The sequence below is a fragment of the Alexandromys fortis genome, unplaced genomic scaffold, assembly GCF_014885135.2.
Source record: "Alexandromys fortis isolate MF-2015 unplaced genomic scaffold, M_Fortis_MF-2015_v1.1 scaffold_89, whole genome shotgun sequence".
In the NCBI taxonomy this organism is placed as follows: Eukaryota; Metazoa; Chordata; class Mammalia; order Rodentia; family Cricetidae; genus Alexandromys; species Alexandromys fortis.
This window is the reverse complement of record NW_026067973.1, coordinates 394,806-411,298: the sequence shown is the minus strand read 5'-3', so window position 1 is coordinate 411,298 and position 16,493 is coordinate 394,806. Positions and strand designations below refer to the sequence as shown.

The window sequence follows — 16,493 nt, the reverse complement described above, 5'->3', positions numbered from 1 at the left end:
CTTTGCCCTCTGCCTGTCTGCCTGCTAACCAAACTCCTGCCTCCGGCACTTCCCAGGGAGGGCGGAAGGGCATGTGGCATCTCCTTGGGCTGGCAGTTTGAGAGTTTGCGTGAGTGTGCCATCTTGTCATTCGCGGAGTGCCTGGGCAGCCCATACTGGATGTTAGCGTGCTTTTGCCTTTGCGTTTGCTTGCGGTCTGCACGCCATTCTCTGATGCTCACGGCACACTGAACTCTGCCTCATCTTCCTTTTCTCTGACCCCAGAAGATAGCGTAGCTCTGGGGCTAGATGGGGTGCCCTGGATAGGCAGCCTAAGGATCCTGTGCTTTGGCTAAGCTCACTGTGGGTGACCAGCACCCAGATCACCTCAAGGCTTGGGGACTAGTGATGGAGTATCCAGTTCCTGTCCTCCAGCCTCCAGTAAAGTGGACTGATGCTTTTCCAAGTACTTACCCAACCCATTTTCCTGCCTGCTCTCTGCCGACGCCAGGCCTGTTTCTCAGTTTGTCTCGTTCAGGCCTTAGTGGTCTCTCCTCTCGCCTGTTCTGATATTCGACCCTTGGGGACCTGTCCTCTTCCTGGGCAGTGCCATGACTAGTATTTAGCACTGCATGCGTGTGCCCAGCTGGGGATGCCCAGTGTGATAGAGGCAGATGGGACTCTAGGAGCTGGGTTCTGATTCTCACTGGGCTTTTGGAAGGAAGACCTTCTCTAGGCATCCTCACTTGCTCCCTGCCCAGTACCAATTCATATATGGCTGTGTTGGTTTTTCTCTGGGCAGCAACTAAATGCTACACTCATCTCCAAAGTAGAGGTCGAGCAGAGCCTTCCGTAGTTAGTTCTGCCTCCCTCTTTCAAGCCCACTTTCCCCCCAGCCGTTGTGGCCATACTTGGCTGCCGAGTGCCCTGTTCCACTGTGGACTCTGCAGCGATGTGAAGTAGTGACTCTAGCCTGGCATGGAGTGTGGAGATATTGAGGACTTGATCGAACCTGTTAACCTCTTCTCTGTCCCCCACCCTGGGCACCCTAGGAGTATGTGAGCCTGGCTGAGGTTCTCCAGTTCTGCTTTCGCTTGGACCCCTATGCTTCTGCTGCCTGCCCCGCCAGACTCCCCCAGTCCCTGCCTGACAGCGAGGTACCAGCCACAGAGTGTGCCCACCTATGCCCAGGGGCCTCCATTGCCTCTCAGCCTGGGTGGGGGCCAGGGGCAAAGGGGTCTTGAGCTTGGCATAGAGGGTTGAACACGGTTCATCTTCTTCCGTGGGATCTTAGGAGCTCTCCTCAGCACCCAGTGGTCTGGGAAGGCCAAACCCTGTCTTTTCATCTCCAAGGAGACTCAGAGTTGACCTTCTAAACTGCGACCTTTCTCCTCCCCAGTGGTCAGGGCCATATCTTGGGTTCTGCTCCCATTAACCTCTTGTATTCCCTCCTGTGGCTGGCCGCCTCTCAAGTACGTGACGCTTGAGCAGCTAAAAGTGATGTGGGGCACCTCACCCATGCCCCCAGCCCCTTCGCCAGGCCTGCCTTCCTGGGCTTCTGCCTCCCGGGACCTGGTTCCCATCACCCGTCTTCCTCCCACGCTGCCCTCTTCTTCCTTCGCTTCCATCACGCCTTCATCTAAGGTTGGTGGTCTGTGTGTCCTCGCTACCCCCATTCCATGGCTGGCGTGACTGTGTGTGTGTGTGTGTTGCCCCCGCTCACTGGCCTCTGAGTTTTAAGCCAGCTGAGGGCCTAAGTCTATGTCTGATGACTGCAGGTGCCAGGCTGACAAAGCACAAGTCTGTGCCCTAGAACTTGTGTCCTGACTGTTTCTCTTTGCTCCCAGCCCCGTCCTTGTGACTGTTGCCTTACTGTTTTTCTCTTCTTCTCCTGATGCTCTCCTCCCTCCCTCCCTTCCTCCCTCTTCCTTTCCTTCCCATTTCCCTGTTGCGGCCTCTCTTTCCCTTCCCGCCTTCTTTTTCTTCTTCCCATCTCTCCCCTCCCGTCTCTGCCCTTCCTCTCCATCCTTGCCTTCCCCATGCCCCTCCAGATGGAGAAGCTGCTGCTCCCTGCTGTAGACTTAGAGCAGTGGTACCAGGAGCTGATGGCCGGGCTGGGGACTGGCCTCGCTGCAGCCTCCCCTCGCTCCTCTCCCCCGCCTCTGCCTGCCAAAGCCTCTCGTCAGCTGCAGGTAACCTTCGCTGCCTGTCTTCCCAGGTCCTGTGCATGTCCGCTCTGAGCACGCACTGCCAATCCTTCAGGCACAACGTACACCTTGTCATGTGGTTACCCAGCAGGGCACGGAGAGGCCTGTAAGCCCAGAGAGGGCAACAAGGGTCTTTTCCTGGGCATCCATCTTGCCATTTTGGCACTTTGGGAAGCTAGGGAGTCCAGCACCTGAGTCCATGGGGGTTGGGATTGAGTGACCATTAGAAGGACATTTTCCCCAGAGTTTCTCACGCGGACTGGGGGCTTGACGTGCCCTCGGGCCTGCTGTCACTCAGGGAAGCTGCTGGTATTTTATTTTCCCGGTCTTCTCATGGGTGATACTTGGAGGCAGAAAAGAGGGTGGCAGGTTCTCCGAAGTGACAGCCCTAGAAAGCCAGCTGTGACCACCGTCATATCTGAGTCTCCAGCAGTTTGCGGATTGTGGGAGGCACTTGTGCCACCAAAGTGTGCTCCCCTGCTGAGCCATAGTGCCTGTGATCCCACCTCTTCACTCATTCTTTAGTGAAGGAGCTGTACCTCTGGGGCTGTGACCTCAGCTAACATCCTGTGGTCCCTTCGGGAGGATCTATTCATGTAAACACAGGGGGTCACTCTATCAGGTGCCAAGCTGGCTGGAGACTTTGACGGCTTTTGATGCATTGAATCCCCACCACAGGCCTTTGAGGTAGACGGTATTAGCCCTCGTTGTATAGATCAAAGGCTGAGGCATGGGGGAACATGAACCGGTCTCACCCAAGCCACTCAGCTCGGAAGCAGTATGGAGACTCGGCATTCCTGACTCCGAAGGCCAGATGTGCTGCCAGATGTGCTGCATGTCAGCACCGCGAGGGAGTTTGGCCGGGGCTTCATCTAGCTCTGCCCTTTCCGTTACAGATGCAGGGTAGGGAGATGTGTGGCTCAAGGCCACACAGCCTGTTAATGGCCTTCACTTAGTCTCCTGCAGAACCCTGTCCAGCTGACACTAACTTCGTGCATGGGTCACTTCATAGGTCCTTCCTCAGATTCAGGCCTGGGCCAGAGATTGGCTCAGGGAGGAAGGGCCTAGAAAGGTGGTTGGGCAGTTGCCAGTAGCTTCTGCCCACTGGGCTGACTCACAAGCCTTGACTGCTGGAGCCAGAAGGGCTCAGAGGCCTTGTCCTGGGGTAGTGCCTTGGATCACAGCTGATCTAGATGCCATGAAGCAGCAGCTGGTGGGGAAGCTGGGTGATCACTGGGCAATACCTTTCCCTTCCAGGTTTACCGCTCCAAGATGGACGGCGAGGCCACCAGCCCTCTGCCGCGGACCCGTAGTGGTCCTCTCCCCTCCTCCTCAGGCTCTTCATCCTCCTCCTCACAGCTCAGCGTGGCTACCCTGGGCCGTAGTCCATCACCAAAGGTCTGAGGACATGTGTGGTGTCGGGGATGGAGACAGCCATGTTGGGCAGAGGCTAAAGCTGTCCTTGCAGACATTAGGCTTGGAATGGGGTCCCCTGAGCTCCAATACTAGCGCTCCTACATCCCCCCACCTTGCAGAGTGCCCTGCTTGCCCAGAATGGCACCAGCAGCCTTCCTCGCAACCTGGCAGCCACGCTGCAGGATATCGAGACTAAGCGCCAACTGGCCCTACAGCAGAAGGGTAAGTGGCTGTAATGCCAGCCTGCCTCTGTCTCCATTCCCCGGGCAGAGCTTCTGTCACCTCGTGCACGCTCAACCCGCCCAGGTTTCCTGTCACTGGGATCTGGGCAAGAGCAGCAAAGATTCAGATCTCATGAAGATCTTCCTGGGAGTTCTCAGAAGACCCCAGGACAGGGGACTCAGGGTCTGAGGACTTGTGACATCTTAGAGGGCCCATCTTTGACCAAGTAGGGTGGACATTGGAAGCAGTGGGTGGATGTGATGAGGCCCTCCAGCAATGGTTTCCTGAGACACTGGCTCTTCAGACAGGAGCCCTGTGGCTATGTGTGTTTCAGTTGTTTTGAAAGCCCATGTCTGTGCCTCTCTCTCCTCTTATCCCCTCTGTGTCTCTCTCCTGCACCCTCTGCCCTGGGCCCCCCACACCAGTCGAGTCACTTCCTGCCGAGCCCCTCCCACCCGACGACCCAGCAGGTAGAGCATTGGTTACTCAGGACATTGCTTTGGCCAGGCAGCCCCTGTCCTGACATTAGCATGATGTGTCCTGCCCAGGCTCTGCTGCCTGCTGGCGTTACCCACCCTACCCCCACCCTCTGGCCTCACCGGGCTAGGGTGCTTGGCTGGCTTCCGGTCCAGCTCACCTTCCTGTTGCGCTTAGCTATGCTTTCCAGTTTCCTTGCCTTCCCTCCTGCTCTGGCTGCCATTGCTTCTGCATTGCTGGGGGCCTGCACTGTCTGGGGGTTCCCACCAACTCCCCTTCTCCCTCCCCAGCAGACATGGTGGGTGCATGTGCCCTGCTCATCTGTACAGGCCTCAGTTGCGAGCTGGAACAGCTGGCTGGCATACTGCCTGGGCACTACCAGGGCAGTCGTGTGCCCTGTGTGTGCCCGGGATGCGGAAAGAGGCCTGAACTCAGACTGCAAACACGGGCCTACATGACTGCAGGGGCCATTGGCCTAGAGCTATGGGAACCAGGCAGCTGTGGGGCAGGGGCTGCTCTGCGTTAGCCTCTTCCTGCCTGCCTCCTCTCTCTGTGATGCTCCAGTCTTCCCACCCCCGGTGAGTGAGGAGCCCTCTGTGAACCCACTGCCCCTCCTGCAGGGCACCAGGTGATTGAGGAGCAGCGGCGGCGACTGGCCGAGCTGAAGCAGAAAGCAGCCGCTGAGGCCCAGTGCCAGTGGGATGCCCTGCACGGTGCGGCACCCTTTGCAGCAGGCCCCTCGGGCTTCCCAGCACTCATGCACCATTCTATCCTGCACCACCTGCCAGCTGGCAGGGAGCGTGGCGAGGAGGGTGAACATGCTTATGACACCCTGAGCCTGGAGAGCTCGGACAGCATGGAGACCAGCCTCTCTACAGGGGGCAACTCAGCCTGCTCCCCTGACAACATGTCCAGGTGCCTCCTCCCTCTGGCCTTCTGCTTGTGCCTGGCACCCTTGAGCTCACTTGACGAGCTCTCTCTTCCTCTTCCCTCCCTAGTGCCAGTGGTTTGGACATGGGCAAGATCGAGGAGATGGAGAAGATGCTAAAGGAAGCTCATGCAGAGAAGAGCCGGCTCATGGAGTCCAGGGTGAGGCTGACTGGAGCCAGGAGGCAGCAGGTGGTGAGCACGGAGCTGCCTTCCTCCTGCCGTACCCCAAGCCCTTCTGCCCACATTAACTTTATAGTAAAAGTTTGTATTTCTCAAGTGTGGCCTGGGAGACTTGGGCAGGCTACAGCGTCCCAACCCCTGGAACATGGGCAGTTGTCACTCTGTCCAGCCCTGTGTTTCCTATAGGGTAGCTTCAGTCTCATGCCCCATCCTATGGACCTTGTGGGAACCTAAGTAGGGGGACATTCTCCTTGGGGATAATTTGGAAAAGCAGAACGTGGGGTTGAGGTAGAGGATCAAAAAGAAAAAGAAAGGTGGGTACCTAAGTCAGGGCAGAGACGTTGGTTAGTGGGACTGAGGAATCACAGGGGCTGGAAAAAGAGGAAGAACTGACCATATGGATGGAAGACCAGCTAAAAAAGATGTCTCCATGTTATTGACATCAAATTGAGGCAAGTTTATAAACCTCTCTTGGAGAGAAAGTTAGAGATGACTGCCTTTCCGGAGGACCAGGGTTCAAATCTTCCCAGCACCCACATGGCGGCTCACACCTGCCTGTTAACTTAGTTCCAGGGAATCTGATACCCTCACACCAGTGCACATAAAATTAAATAATTAAAAGAAAAAGCTTACTAGCACATGCTCTAGGAATTCATGTAAAATTGTAAGAGCCTGGGGCTGGAGAGCTGGCTCAGCAGTGAAGGGGGCTCGCTGCTCTGGCAGAGGGCCACAGTTTTCTATGACTCCATCTCCTAGGGACCTGACACCCTCTTCTTGCTTCCGTGGACACCTGCACATACGTGACGTGCACATGCTAGTGCACACGCACGCACATGCATGGAGAAGTAAATAAAAATATTTATTTTGTTAGAACCAGGTGTGGTGGCATCCACCTCTAATCTCAGCACTTAGGAGGTAGAGGCGGATGGATCTCTGAGTTAGAGACCAACTTGGTCTACATAGAGTTCTAGGCCAGCCAGAGTAACATGAGACCCTGTCTCCATAAAAGAAAGTTATACAAGACTCACTTTATTGAGTGCTATTTTTGTGCTGGAATCTGATGGCATATCTGACTTCTTTGAACTTTTACCCCATTCCCAGAAGCAGATTTGTTGAAGCCCAGTTTCCTAATGAGGTAGCTGAGGCGTGGGGAGTGTGAAGGATTTGGCAGGGTGTATAGCCCATAACGTGCTACCAGAGCCAGTGTTTGAAGCGTTTATCCTTAGCCGGGAGAGGGTGGTCTTTAATGACATGCTTGCTTAGTGCCACCAGTGTCCAGGGTCTGTAACTCTGTGCAGGCCTGAGGTCACTGACCCCTCTTTTCCTTTCTGCAGGAGCGGGAGATGGAACTACGGAGGCAGGCCCTGGAGGAGGAAAGGCGGAGGCGGGAGCAAGCCGAAAGGAGGCTGCAGACTGAGAGCGCCCGCAGGCAGCAGCTGGTGGAGAAGGAAGTGAAGCTGCGGGAGAAGCAGTTTTCCCAGGTAATGGTCGGCTTGACCTGGCTATGAAGCAGGCCCCCTGTACCGGGCAGTGGAGCCCGGCAGCCAGAAAAGATTACTGTGGGCCTCCCGGGCAGCATTCCACCTGGAATTCATTGGTGGCTACAGCAAACGCATGAGGGTTTGTTGGTGCTTGCGTTGGGGTGGGTGGGGTGTGGAGCTGTCCACCCTCCTATGTGTCTCTGGAATCAGAGGGTCTGAAGAAAGGCACACCTAAGCGACCACTACAAAGTCATATTTATAGAGAGAGACAAAGACGCAGGATTCTGGGTACGCAGAGAGACAAAGACGTGGGATTCTAGGTACACCTCCAGAGTTACAGGATTGGTAAGAATCAGAACGGCCGCCTTGGCTTCTCTAGGGCCCTGTCCAGTTTTGGGAGTCTATGCTATCTGTCCCTTCTACCAGCTGCCAGTCTTGCATGGTGCCCCTTGTGTGCCAGCCCTCTTCTCCTCATAGGGCCTTTGGGCTCCAGTCTCTGTCACTTGTGGACAACCTTACTCTAACGTTTAGTGTATAACTTCTCCTCAGGCAAAAATCTCTCATTGCTCAAAACCAGACGTTCCCCGGGAGAGATAGAAGCAGGGGGAGGAGAAAAGGGGCTGAGCAAGGACATCTACGTGTGTGCCTGGTCCCTCACCCCGTGAGTGCTATGGAACTCAGCCAGGTGGCTCCTTCTGATTGAGTCTCCATAGTCTTCCCCAAGCTGGGGTCCTCTGGGACCTCCCTGTAGAGGGACCAACAACCACAGCTCCCTTGTTTTCTGAGATGTGGTAACATAAAATCTAGGGGGTAGGACCCGTACTGGGCTTTGATAATTAAGAAATCTCTATAAGCTAGGCAGGGTGATGATGGTGCACACCTTTAATCCCAGCACCCCAGAGGCAGAGGCCAGAGGATCTCTGTGAGTTTGAGGCCAGCATGGTCTACAGAGCTAGTTTTAGGACAGCCAGGGATACACTTAGAAACCCTGTCTCGGAAAAGCCAACCAATCAACAAAACAAACAAACAAAACAGCAACAATTAAAAGCAACAATTAAAAACAACAACAATAAAAAACCCCACACAATTAGAAAGAAAAGAAACCACCAGTGGGGCTGGAGAAATGGCTTGGTTGTTAAGAGCATTTACTGCTTTTGCAGAGAAAACAGGTTTTGGTTCCCAGCAACCACACAGTGGCTCCCACAGCTGTAATTCTTCTCCCAGAGGGTCCTGGTGCCCTTTCTGGCCTCTGAGCACGCCCCTGTGTGATACGCATGTGTGCAGTAGATACACTAACACACATAAAATAAGTTAAAAAAAATCAGAAACTCTGGAGTTTTTCCACCATGGTCTAATCTTTGTCAGAGACCTTGTCCCCTTTCCTGTCCCAGCCCTGACACCTCTCAGACCCTGTCCTTCAGTCTCTGTCTCTGAGGCTAGGGCCTGGTAGGAGAGGAAGCCATCTTTGCATCTCTTGTAAATTGTATATTTTATGTCATTTGTGACATTTCCCTTACTTGATTTTGTTTGTTTTTTTGAGACAGGGTTACTTTGTGTAGCCCTGAGTATTGTGGAACTTGCTCTGCAGGTCAGGCTGGCGTTGAACTCACAGAGATCTGCCTGCCTCCGCCTCGCCACCTGGCAACATTTTAAGGTTTTTCTGGAAAAACAAGAGTAGAAAAATATCCCAGTTAATGGAGAATTCTTACTAGTAAACAGAGATGAAGTAGACCTTAGTGATTGTCTAGAGTCTCTATATTAAATATTCGGACATATTGCGTATATAAAGAATATAATGCAAACAAATCACCAAGCGGATTATTTTACTCATTTTTCTTTCGTTTTAGAGAGAGTTTCCTCTGTCTTTTAATTATATTATGTGTTTAGTGTATGTATGTGTGGAGGGGGAGATGTATGTACAAAGGTCAAAGGACAACTTGTGAGTTTCCTTCTGCTATGTGAGTCCCAGTAATCAGGTCATCAGGCTTGGCAGCAGGCTCCTTCACCCACTGAACCATCTCTGTTTGCCTTCTGATGGTGGGGCTGGATCCCAGGCCCTTGAGAGTGCTAGGGAGGTGCTCCTCTCTGACCTGCATCCCCGTCCTGGAGCACAGCTCTCCCCCGGGACTTGTTTTCCCCAGGACACGTTCACATCTGGCCTCTTGTCATTCTGTCTACAGGGAGAGGAGGGGCAAGAAGACAGCAATGGCTGTCATTGTCATAGGTGGGAGAACCGAGGCAAGGAACTGGCTGGTCAGCATTTTGCCCAGGCCTAGGTCGAGTCCGCACAGGTGTGCCAGGTCTCCACGCTGGTCCCAAGTCCTGTGAAGCCAGTGACAGCCACAGGAGTCGAGAGGGAGTGACGCTAAGATGTGGGAGGTCCAAGGCTAAAGCCAAGGAACAAGAACGAGGGAACAATGAGAAAAGAGGAATAACTCTGCCATCCCTGTCCTCTGTCCCCAGGCACGGCCTCTCACACGCTATCTGCCCAACCGGAAGGAGGACTTTGACTTGAAGACTCACATAGAGTCTTCAGGCCACGGGGTGGACACCTGCCTACATGTGGTGCTTAGCAGCAAGGTACCAGCCTGCGTGGCTCAGGCTGTGGGAGGGAAACCTTGGAATTGTGCTTTCAGGCTGTCCCGACATAGTCAGGACTGTCCCGGTCCCCTGTGTGCTAGCCTGAGACGCTGGGGATGACCTCTGCCCATGCAGACAGAGGTGATGGCCTCTCCTAAAGGAGCCGCTCGGGGAGAAAGGCTCGGGCTCCACGTGTGTATAGTTCTTCAGTGTTATTCCCCACCAGGTCTGCCGTGGCTACTTGACCAAGATGGGCGGCAAGATTAAATCGTGGAAGAAGCGCTGGTTTGTCTTTGATCGGCTCAAACGCACCCTTTCCTATTATGCGGGTGAGTTCCCACAGACTGCCTTGGGCCAGTCAGGGCTGGGACCGCTGGGCTCCAACAGCTGGGTTGGCCGGTCTGCTAGAAGGAAGCCAAGCTTTCAGGTAGAGGGCCAGAGGCTCTCCTCTGAAAATGTACGGAGTGTAGCTGGTTCACATCCTTCATTCTTCCACATAGTTCTCGCTCTGCGGTGTTGTGGGGGATCTGATAAACTCCGGTCCCTATTTCAGATGGCCATGCTTTCTTCCTTGGTGCACACTGTCAGGAAGGCAGGGGCCAAGCAGAGAGTTAAATACGGTGTGTGGGTTTCCCTGACAGGGAACACCTAGACACGGGGTACAAAATCTGGCCTGGGAACTGCCCCTTGTTCCCCCTCAGAGACTTCGAGATAGTCGGTTAAACAGTGTCAAGGACTCTGGGGACATCCCAGGAACCAGAGACCTTATTCAACTCTGCTCTTCCTCCCCCCTACCCGGTCTCTAGCATAGAGTTCTATCCTTGGAATAGCTTTGGACTTTCCTGTTTTGAGCATGGGGTGCTGTGTGGTCCGAAGTCAGCAAGGGCTAGACTGTGCTGTGATCAGTGGTCCTCTGGGTCCCTTTCTGTGCAGGACATGAATTTGCTGTGCATCATGGGCTGGTTGTCTTTGCTGCACAGTGAACCTTTCTGGAACATTGCTGGTATAATAGCAGAGAGACGAGAGAGGTTTGAGGGGCTTTTCCTTGACCCGAAGTGCCTCAGCTGAGAAGTTACTTGTACTCCACCTGCCTGCCAGTCACTCAGCCCCATCACCTAGAGAGCTGGACAGGGGAGGGCTGCAGGGTCAAGAATGCCCAGGCCCCATGCCTTGCCTGCTCCCTCTCACCTTTTACCCACTTGGGAAACCTTCCCTGATCACCCTCGGTCCTGGATGTGGAGAGACCAGAAGCCCAGGTGAAGCTAGGCTAGGGCAGTAGAGGGATCTTGTCAGCCTGGGGAAGCAGAGCTCGCTTCACACATGGAGAGGCTGAGGTGTGTTGAGCTAGGTCCAGGAGAGAGGCTAGGCTGCAAGGGGAGCCTCGTTGAATGTCATAGCAGACTCAAGTCCTGTTCATCCATCACGTGTGTGATCAGGACTCTGTATGCATCAGTGCGTATCTCATTTTTGCCAAGAAGCCCTACATTCACACCTACTTTGTGTGTAAGAAAAATGGGACTCAGAAAGGCTTATTGTCGAAGGTCTCACAGCAACCACAAGGCGGAGCAGAGGGGAGAGACAGCCACTTGTGGGGACGAGGCAGGAGGAAACCAGCAGAGGCAGAAGGGGCAGGAAGCAGGGAGCTGGCTCTGACTGCGTGCCAGGTGCTGGGCTGGCACTTGGCAAATACAATCTCGCTTCATGTCTGTGAAACAAAAGGAGACCACATTTAGGCTGGCAACAGAAACAGAGAAGGAAGCCGGCCAGGAGAACAGACATTTTAAGCCCAAGGTGCCGCTGCAACGATAGATAATTGCCAGGAGGCCAAGAATGATGTGGCCCAGAGGCCGTTTGACTCCGAGACACAGATTTGTGGCTTTCCACCACAGATTGCACAAGACCAAGGATAAGTGGGCGGGACGGAAGTGTGGGCAGGAGCTGTGACTGTTTCCAGTGAAAGAAGAAGGAGGGGAGCGGCTGGAGGGCCGCCAGGTTTCCCAGGTCAGAGGAGGAAATGTTGAGATGGGTGTGGGCTACACCAGGACCTGGGTGTGGCTTGCCCTTTGGGCCTGCATCCTCTTCCTTCTTACAGGAAATCCCAACAGAGCCTCACCTGGGTAAACCCCTCAGCTGCTCCACCATCCCTGGGGTGGTTCCCACCCTCCTCAGCACTCCGGCAGTCATCCCTGTCTGCTGGGTGACATCAGCCGCGAGTGGAATGCTGTAGTGACAGATGCCGTGCACTGTGCCAGACTCCGCTGGATGCTCTGTGCTCTCGCCTTTCACACTCTGTGACACCCTCAGATGTGCAGGGTATTCCTGAGCTCATAGCCACACTGGCAAGTCACTAGGCTGTGTGCCTGCATCTTCTCACGGGGCTGTAGCTTCCTGGCAGAAGGGTTTGTGATTTCTTTTTTAGATGCCAGTACTAGGACTCCGTCATCCTTCATCCAGTAATTGAGCACCTGTTGTGTGCCTGGCACGGAGCTGTTGCTGTTGGAGGATTCTACGATTGTGTGTTGTAGCGGTCTGCAGCGGGTCTTGGAGCTTGGTTAGGAGTTTGCCAAGAATGTTGACGGGAAGAGATGGTCTAGAGAGTGGGGCCGCTAAGGGGGCAGTGAGAACGTGACTAACTCCATGGGGCTTAATGTGGAGGACGCTGTGAGACAAGCTGGAGGGGGCATTGACACCCAAGTCTATGCCAAGACTGTAGCTGGCTCCCCAGGAGGAACCGTGGGAGATGGCTGTGCAATGACGTAGCAGACTGGCTTTCAAAGCTCATCCCCCAACATTGGGGCAGATGAGTAGCAGGATCTTAGGAGGCTAGAGCAGGGGATTGGGCCTGAAATAAGCTGGAGTGTGGGAAGGGACCCAGGGGAGGCGCTTCTAGTAGCTGTCACTCTGAGTTTAGTGATTAGCATTGTCATCTACTGCAGAACTCCAGCTGGTGGCTGAAGGTGTCAGTTGTCCCATCCGATCAGTGGTTTTTGTTGCTTTTTATAAGTAAGACACCATCTCATGTAGCCCTGGTTGGCCTCAAGCTCACTATGTAGTCAGAACTGGTCTTACACCTTTGCCCGTGTTTCTCAAATGTTAGGATTTTAGGTATGCACACATTCCAACGAACAGGGTTCTTAACTCCCTTTTCATATCCAAATGGTAGCAGCGAATACATTGTTCTTTTTGCCTTAAGGTATCTTAGCAGTCTGTTTCAAATACATCTACCACTTTGTACTTAACACTTGGTGTGTTTTATAGATACCTCATGTTCCTTGGGGCTGGAGAGATGGCTTAGTGGGTGGAGCACTTACTGCCCACACATGAGGACCTGGGTGCAGATCCAGTACTCTGTGTACCCCATGCACCCCTGTTACCCCAGCACTGTGACAGATGGAGACGGAGGACTGCTGGGGTTTGCTGGCTGCCAGCCCAGCCCCAGGTCCAGTGAGAGACCCTGTCTCAAGGGAATATGGTAGAAAGTGGCGTCCTTCTCTGCCTCTTGAGTGTATGCATACGGGCATGCACATCCTTGCACGGGTGCCTCCACAGCACACACAGACATGCTGTACCATCCAACAGCAGCTGTGTCGTGTCCCACCACATGTGCACTCTGGGATTCCAGCACTACAGAGGCAGAGGCAGGAGGATCTCTGTGAGTTTGAGGCCAGCCTGGTCTACAGAATGAGTTCCAGGACAGCCAGGGCCACACACTGTTGTAAATCTGTTATTTTATATTAAGTCGGATAAATTATGTTTTGTTATTTGGTTCTTGTCACAGGGTCTCACTATGTGGCTCTGTTTGGCCTGGAACTTAGTATTTAGACCAGGCTGGCCTCAAACTCCCAGAGTTCAGCCCACCTCTGCCTCCTGAGTACAAGAGATCAAACTCTTTCTAGTTTATTATTTGTGTTTAAGTTAAAATGTAATTATTATTTTAGAGGGTTTTGTTGTTGTTGTTTGTTTTTTTTTCAGACAGGGTTTCTCTGTGTAGACCTGACTCTCCTGGAACTCACTTTGTAGCCCAGGCTGGTTTCAAACTCAGAGATCCTCCTGCCTCTGCCTCCTGGGTGCTGGGATTAAAGTCCTGTGCTGCACCGCCCGGCATTGTAAAGATTATTATTTTAGACAGGCCTGAAACTACCTCAGCCTCAGCAAATTGCTGGGGCCCCAAGTGCCCTACTTTGGACTGACATGGTCACATCATCCATAAAAGCCTCACCAGCTTTGCTCCCGCCTGTCCTTTTCCTGACACTTCTTGTCAGCGGTCTCATCTTGTCTTCTAGTAAATCGCACCTCAGCAGAGTTCTGCTTTACATTATGCCTGGCTTATTTTTTTAAATTAACATTTTTATTTTATGTGCATTGGTATTTTGCCTTGGGTGTCAGGTTCCCTGGAACTGGAATTACAGACAGTTGTGAGCTGCCATGTGGGTGCTGGGAACTGAACCCAGGTCCTCTGGAAGAGCAGTCAGTGCTCTTAACCAGTGAGCCATCTCTCCAACCCTTCCCCCATTCCCCAGCCGAGGAAGTGAGCTCAGACTCGGGGCACCCCATGCTCTGTCCCACTCAGTCCATTCCTCGTTCCTTTGCAGACAAGCACGAAACGAAGCTGAAGGGGGTCATCTACTTCCAGGCTATCGAGGAGGTGTACTATGACCACCTGCGCAGTGCAGCCAAGGTGAGGCAGCGGGGACCACTGTGGGATAGCCCCCAGGAAGGGTGTCGCCATGGTGTTCTGGGCACGAAGGCCTTGAGCCCGTCTTTAGGCTCTGCTTCGCCCTCACTGTCTTCACCGGTTTTCTCTTCCTTTCTTCCTCTCCCCCTCCCAGAAAAGGCTCTTCCACTTCACCATGGTGACTGAGGTACCCCTACTCTTAACTAGAACTGCTCATATTAACAGCTCCTGTGTCCCATGGCCCCTGACCCCTGACCGCCTCCCCCATCCCTCTAATTTATACCAGGCCAGAGAGGAGGGAGCAAGGGGCTCCTGAGGCTTGAAGCCCACTTACTGCCTTCCTCTCTGGCCTTGACAGTCAGTGCAGCCCTGAGGTGGACAGTTGACTGGGGAGATGAAGGGGTCGGTGGGGGAAGCGCAGGCACTAGGTTGGAGACCTGGAATCGATAAAAGGAGCTGTCGGTGGCTGAGCCAGACAAGAAACATTGCCCTGTTTCTTGCCAGCCCTCAGGCCCCACCTAACCCTGACCTCTGCTCCTCTAGGGTCTGGTCCAGCCTCTTACTTACAGCCTTTTCCTGCCTCCTTTTGGCTTAGAGGAGAATATGCTTCTCACTGGGACAACTCCTATGACAGATTCTCTTGTATTAATTTTGGAACTGAGGCCTGCCCCTGTTAGGGTTGCAAAGGTTTAGAATTCCAGGTGTTAGAATTAAAACTTGTAGACCCCTGGGGACTAGGCTTTGGGCTGGTTAAGACTCAGCCTTAGGCCAGGTGGTGGTGGCGCACACCTTTAATCCTGGCACTTGGGAGGCGGAGACAGATGGATTTCTGTGAGTTGGAGGCTAGCCTGGTCTACAGAATGAGTTCCAGGACTGTCTTGAACCCCTCCCCCCAAAGACAGCCTTAAATTCAGGGCTTCCTGAGACTTCAGTGAGAACGGCAAACAAGAGACAGGTGAACAGAGTATTCTGGGCATGGAGTTTCACCTTAGCACTTCCTGTCTTGCCTTGGCAGAGTCCGAACCCAGCCCTCACCTTCTGCGTGAAGACCCATGACCGGCTGTACTACATGGTGGCCCCATCTGCAGAGGCCATGCGCATCTGGATGGATGTCATCGTCACAGGAGCTGAGGGCTACACCCAGTTCATGAACTAACTACTGTGCACTCCTGGGTTCTCAGGTCAGCCCCAGGACCCATGCCCTGCCACTTGCTGCTTGGCTTGTCCCTGAAGACAGCGGCACACTGGGCACCGGGCCACAAAGGGTCAGGATGTGGCAGAGAACCCCAGGGCTTTTGTGCAAGAAGACAAATTGTTCTGTGAGGGGTTTGGTGCTTGAGGGCTGGGCCTGGGTCCCTAAGAGGCCAGCAGAGAGGACCTCTTGGAAGCCCAGAAGTTAGGGGGTCCTTCTTGGGTCTGGCAGGCCTGAAGAGCTGTCGCAGAGCTGGGCTCTCAACTCTAACCTGGCACCTGCTCACCTCAGCTTGTTTTCTCTGTATAAAGGACAAACTATGGTACCAGAATCTGCCAAAGATTCCCTTCTCATCTCACCCCGTGCAGGGGTCTGGGGGGTACTGGGCAGAGCCGTGTGTAGAGTTGGGGAACAGCTCAGGCCAGCGCTTCCCAACCCCGTGCCACCCCTCATCCTCCCACCTCCGTACTTCTCACTACTCTGCTCAAGGACCAGAGACCTCAGGTGTCATCCTTGAGGTCCAGCCCCATCACCATGGTCTCCATGGTGACTGCTTCAGCACCACAGTTATACACTAATTGCCATGGACACTCTGTGGCTCAGCCCACTGCTTCAGCTGTGGGCCACATGAAGGTACGTGCCATCGTCTCTCCAACCCAGGCCTGGGGGTGTGTCACCTGGCAGGAGGAAATGCCACCTCCCTGCTGCAGTCTGTCTCCAGCCCCCAGTCCAGCCTCTCCCTTCCGCTGTGCCTTGCTTAGAGCCAGAAGGGACGGTGTTCGGGGATCCGAGACCAGGAGAACAGCAGCACTGAGGGGAGAGGAAGCTAAGATTCTGTCCTCCTGTTCTGACAGGACCAGTTCCCAGTAAGGAGGAGGGTAGCTCAGGATGCCCAGAAAGAGTCCTGAGCTGTGGGTGGGGAGGGCAGAAGCAAGGCCCTGAGCTGTGGTACCCTCCCTTCAGTTCCCAGGGGCCATGGGAAAAGAGTGGAGGATCGAGTCTCCAGCTGGCTGGCTTCAGCCTTTACGCCTTAACACTAAGCCACCTCCCTCCCCTCCCCAGCACCGGACCCTTGGTCGCTGGGCCTGGCTGGGTGTTTTGCAGTATTTGTAAGCGTTTCAGCAGAACAATAATAAAAGCATTTTGACAAGTAC

General features: G+C 53.9%; 1 protein-coding gene across 10 annotated transcripts in view; it reads left to right on the top strand.

Moving 5' to 3' along the window:
- The window catches only part of Phldb1 (pleckstrin homology like domain family B member 1), a 49,366-nt gene extending 32,874 nt beyond the window's left edge, over positions 1–16,492 (top strand). For 6 of the 10 annotated variants that reach the window (XM_050156294.1, XM_050156296.1, XM_050156292.1 and 3 more), the window contains 10 exons: positions 3,444–3,584; positions 3,722–3,824; positions 4,250–4,294; positions 4,922–5,216; positions 5,300–5,423; positions 6,746–6,892; positions 9,356–9,472; positions 9,699–9,801; positions 14,065–14,150; positions 15,163–16,492. In XM_050156294.1, coding sequence (XP_050012251.1) covers positions 3,444–3,584; positions 3,722–3,824; positions 4,250–4,294; positions 4,922–5,216; positions 5,300–5,423; positions 6,746–6,892; positions 9,356–9,472; positions 9,699–9,801; positions 14,065–14,150; positions 15,163–15,303 — 1,302 coding nt within the window. In that variant the 3' untranslated portion in view covers positions 15,304–16,492. The remainder of the gene's footprint in view (positions 1–3,443; positions 3,585–3,721; positions 3,825–4,249; positions 4,295–4,921; positions 5,217–5,299; positions 5,424–6,745; positions 6,893–9,355; positions 9,473–9,698; positions 9,802–14,064; positions 14,151–15,162) is intronic. The other 4 variants (XM_050156295.1, XM_050156291.1, XM_050156289.1 and 1 more) reach the window with 3 other exon arrangements.
- Position 16,493: the final 1 nt, after the last annotated feature.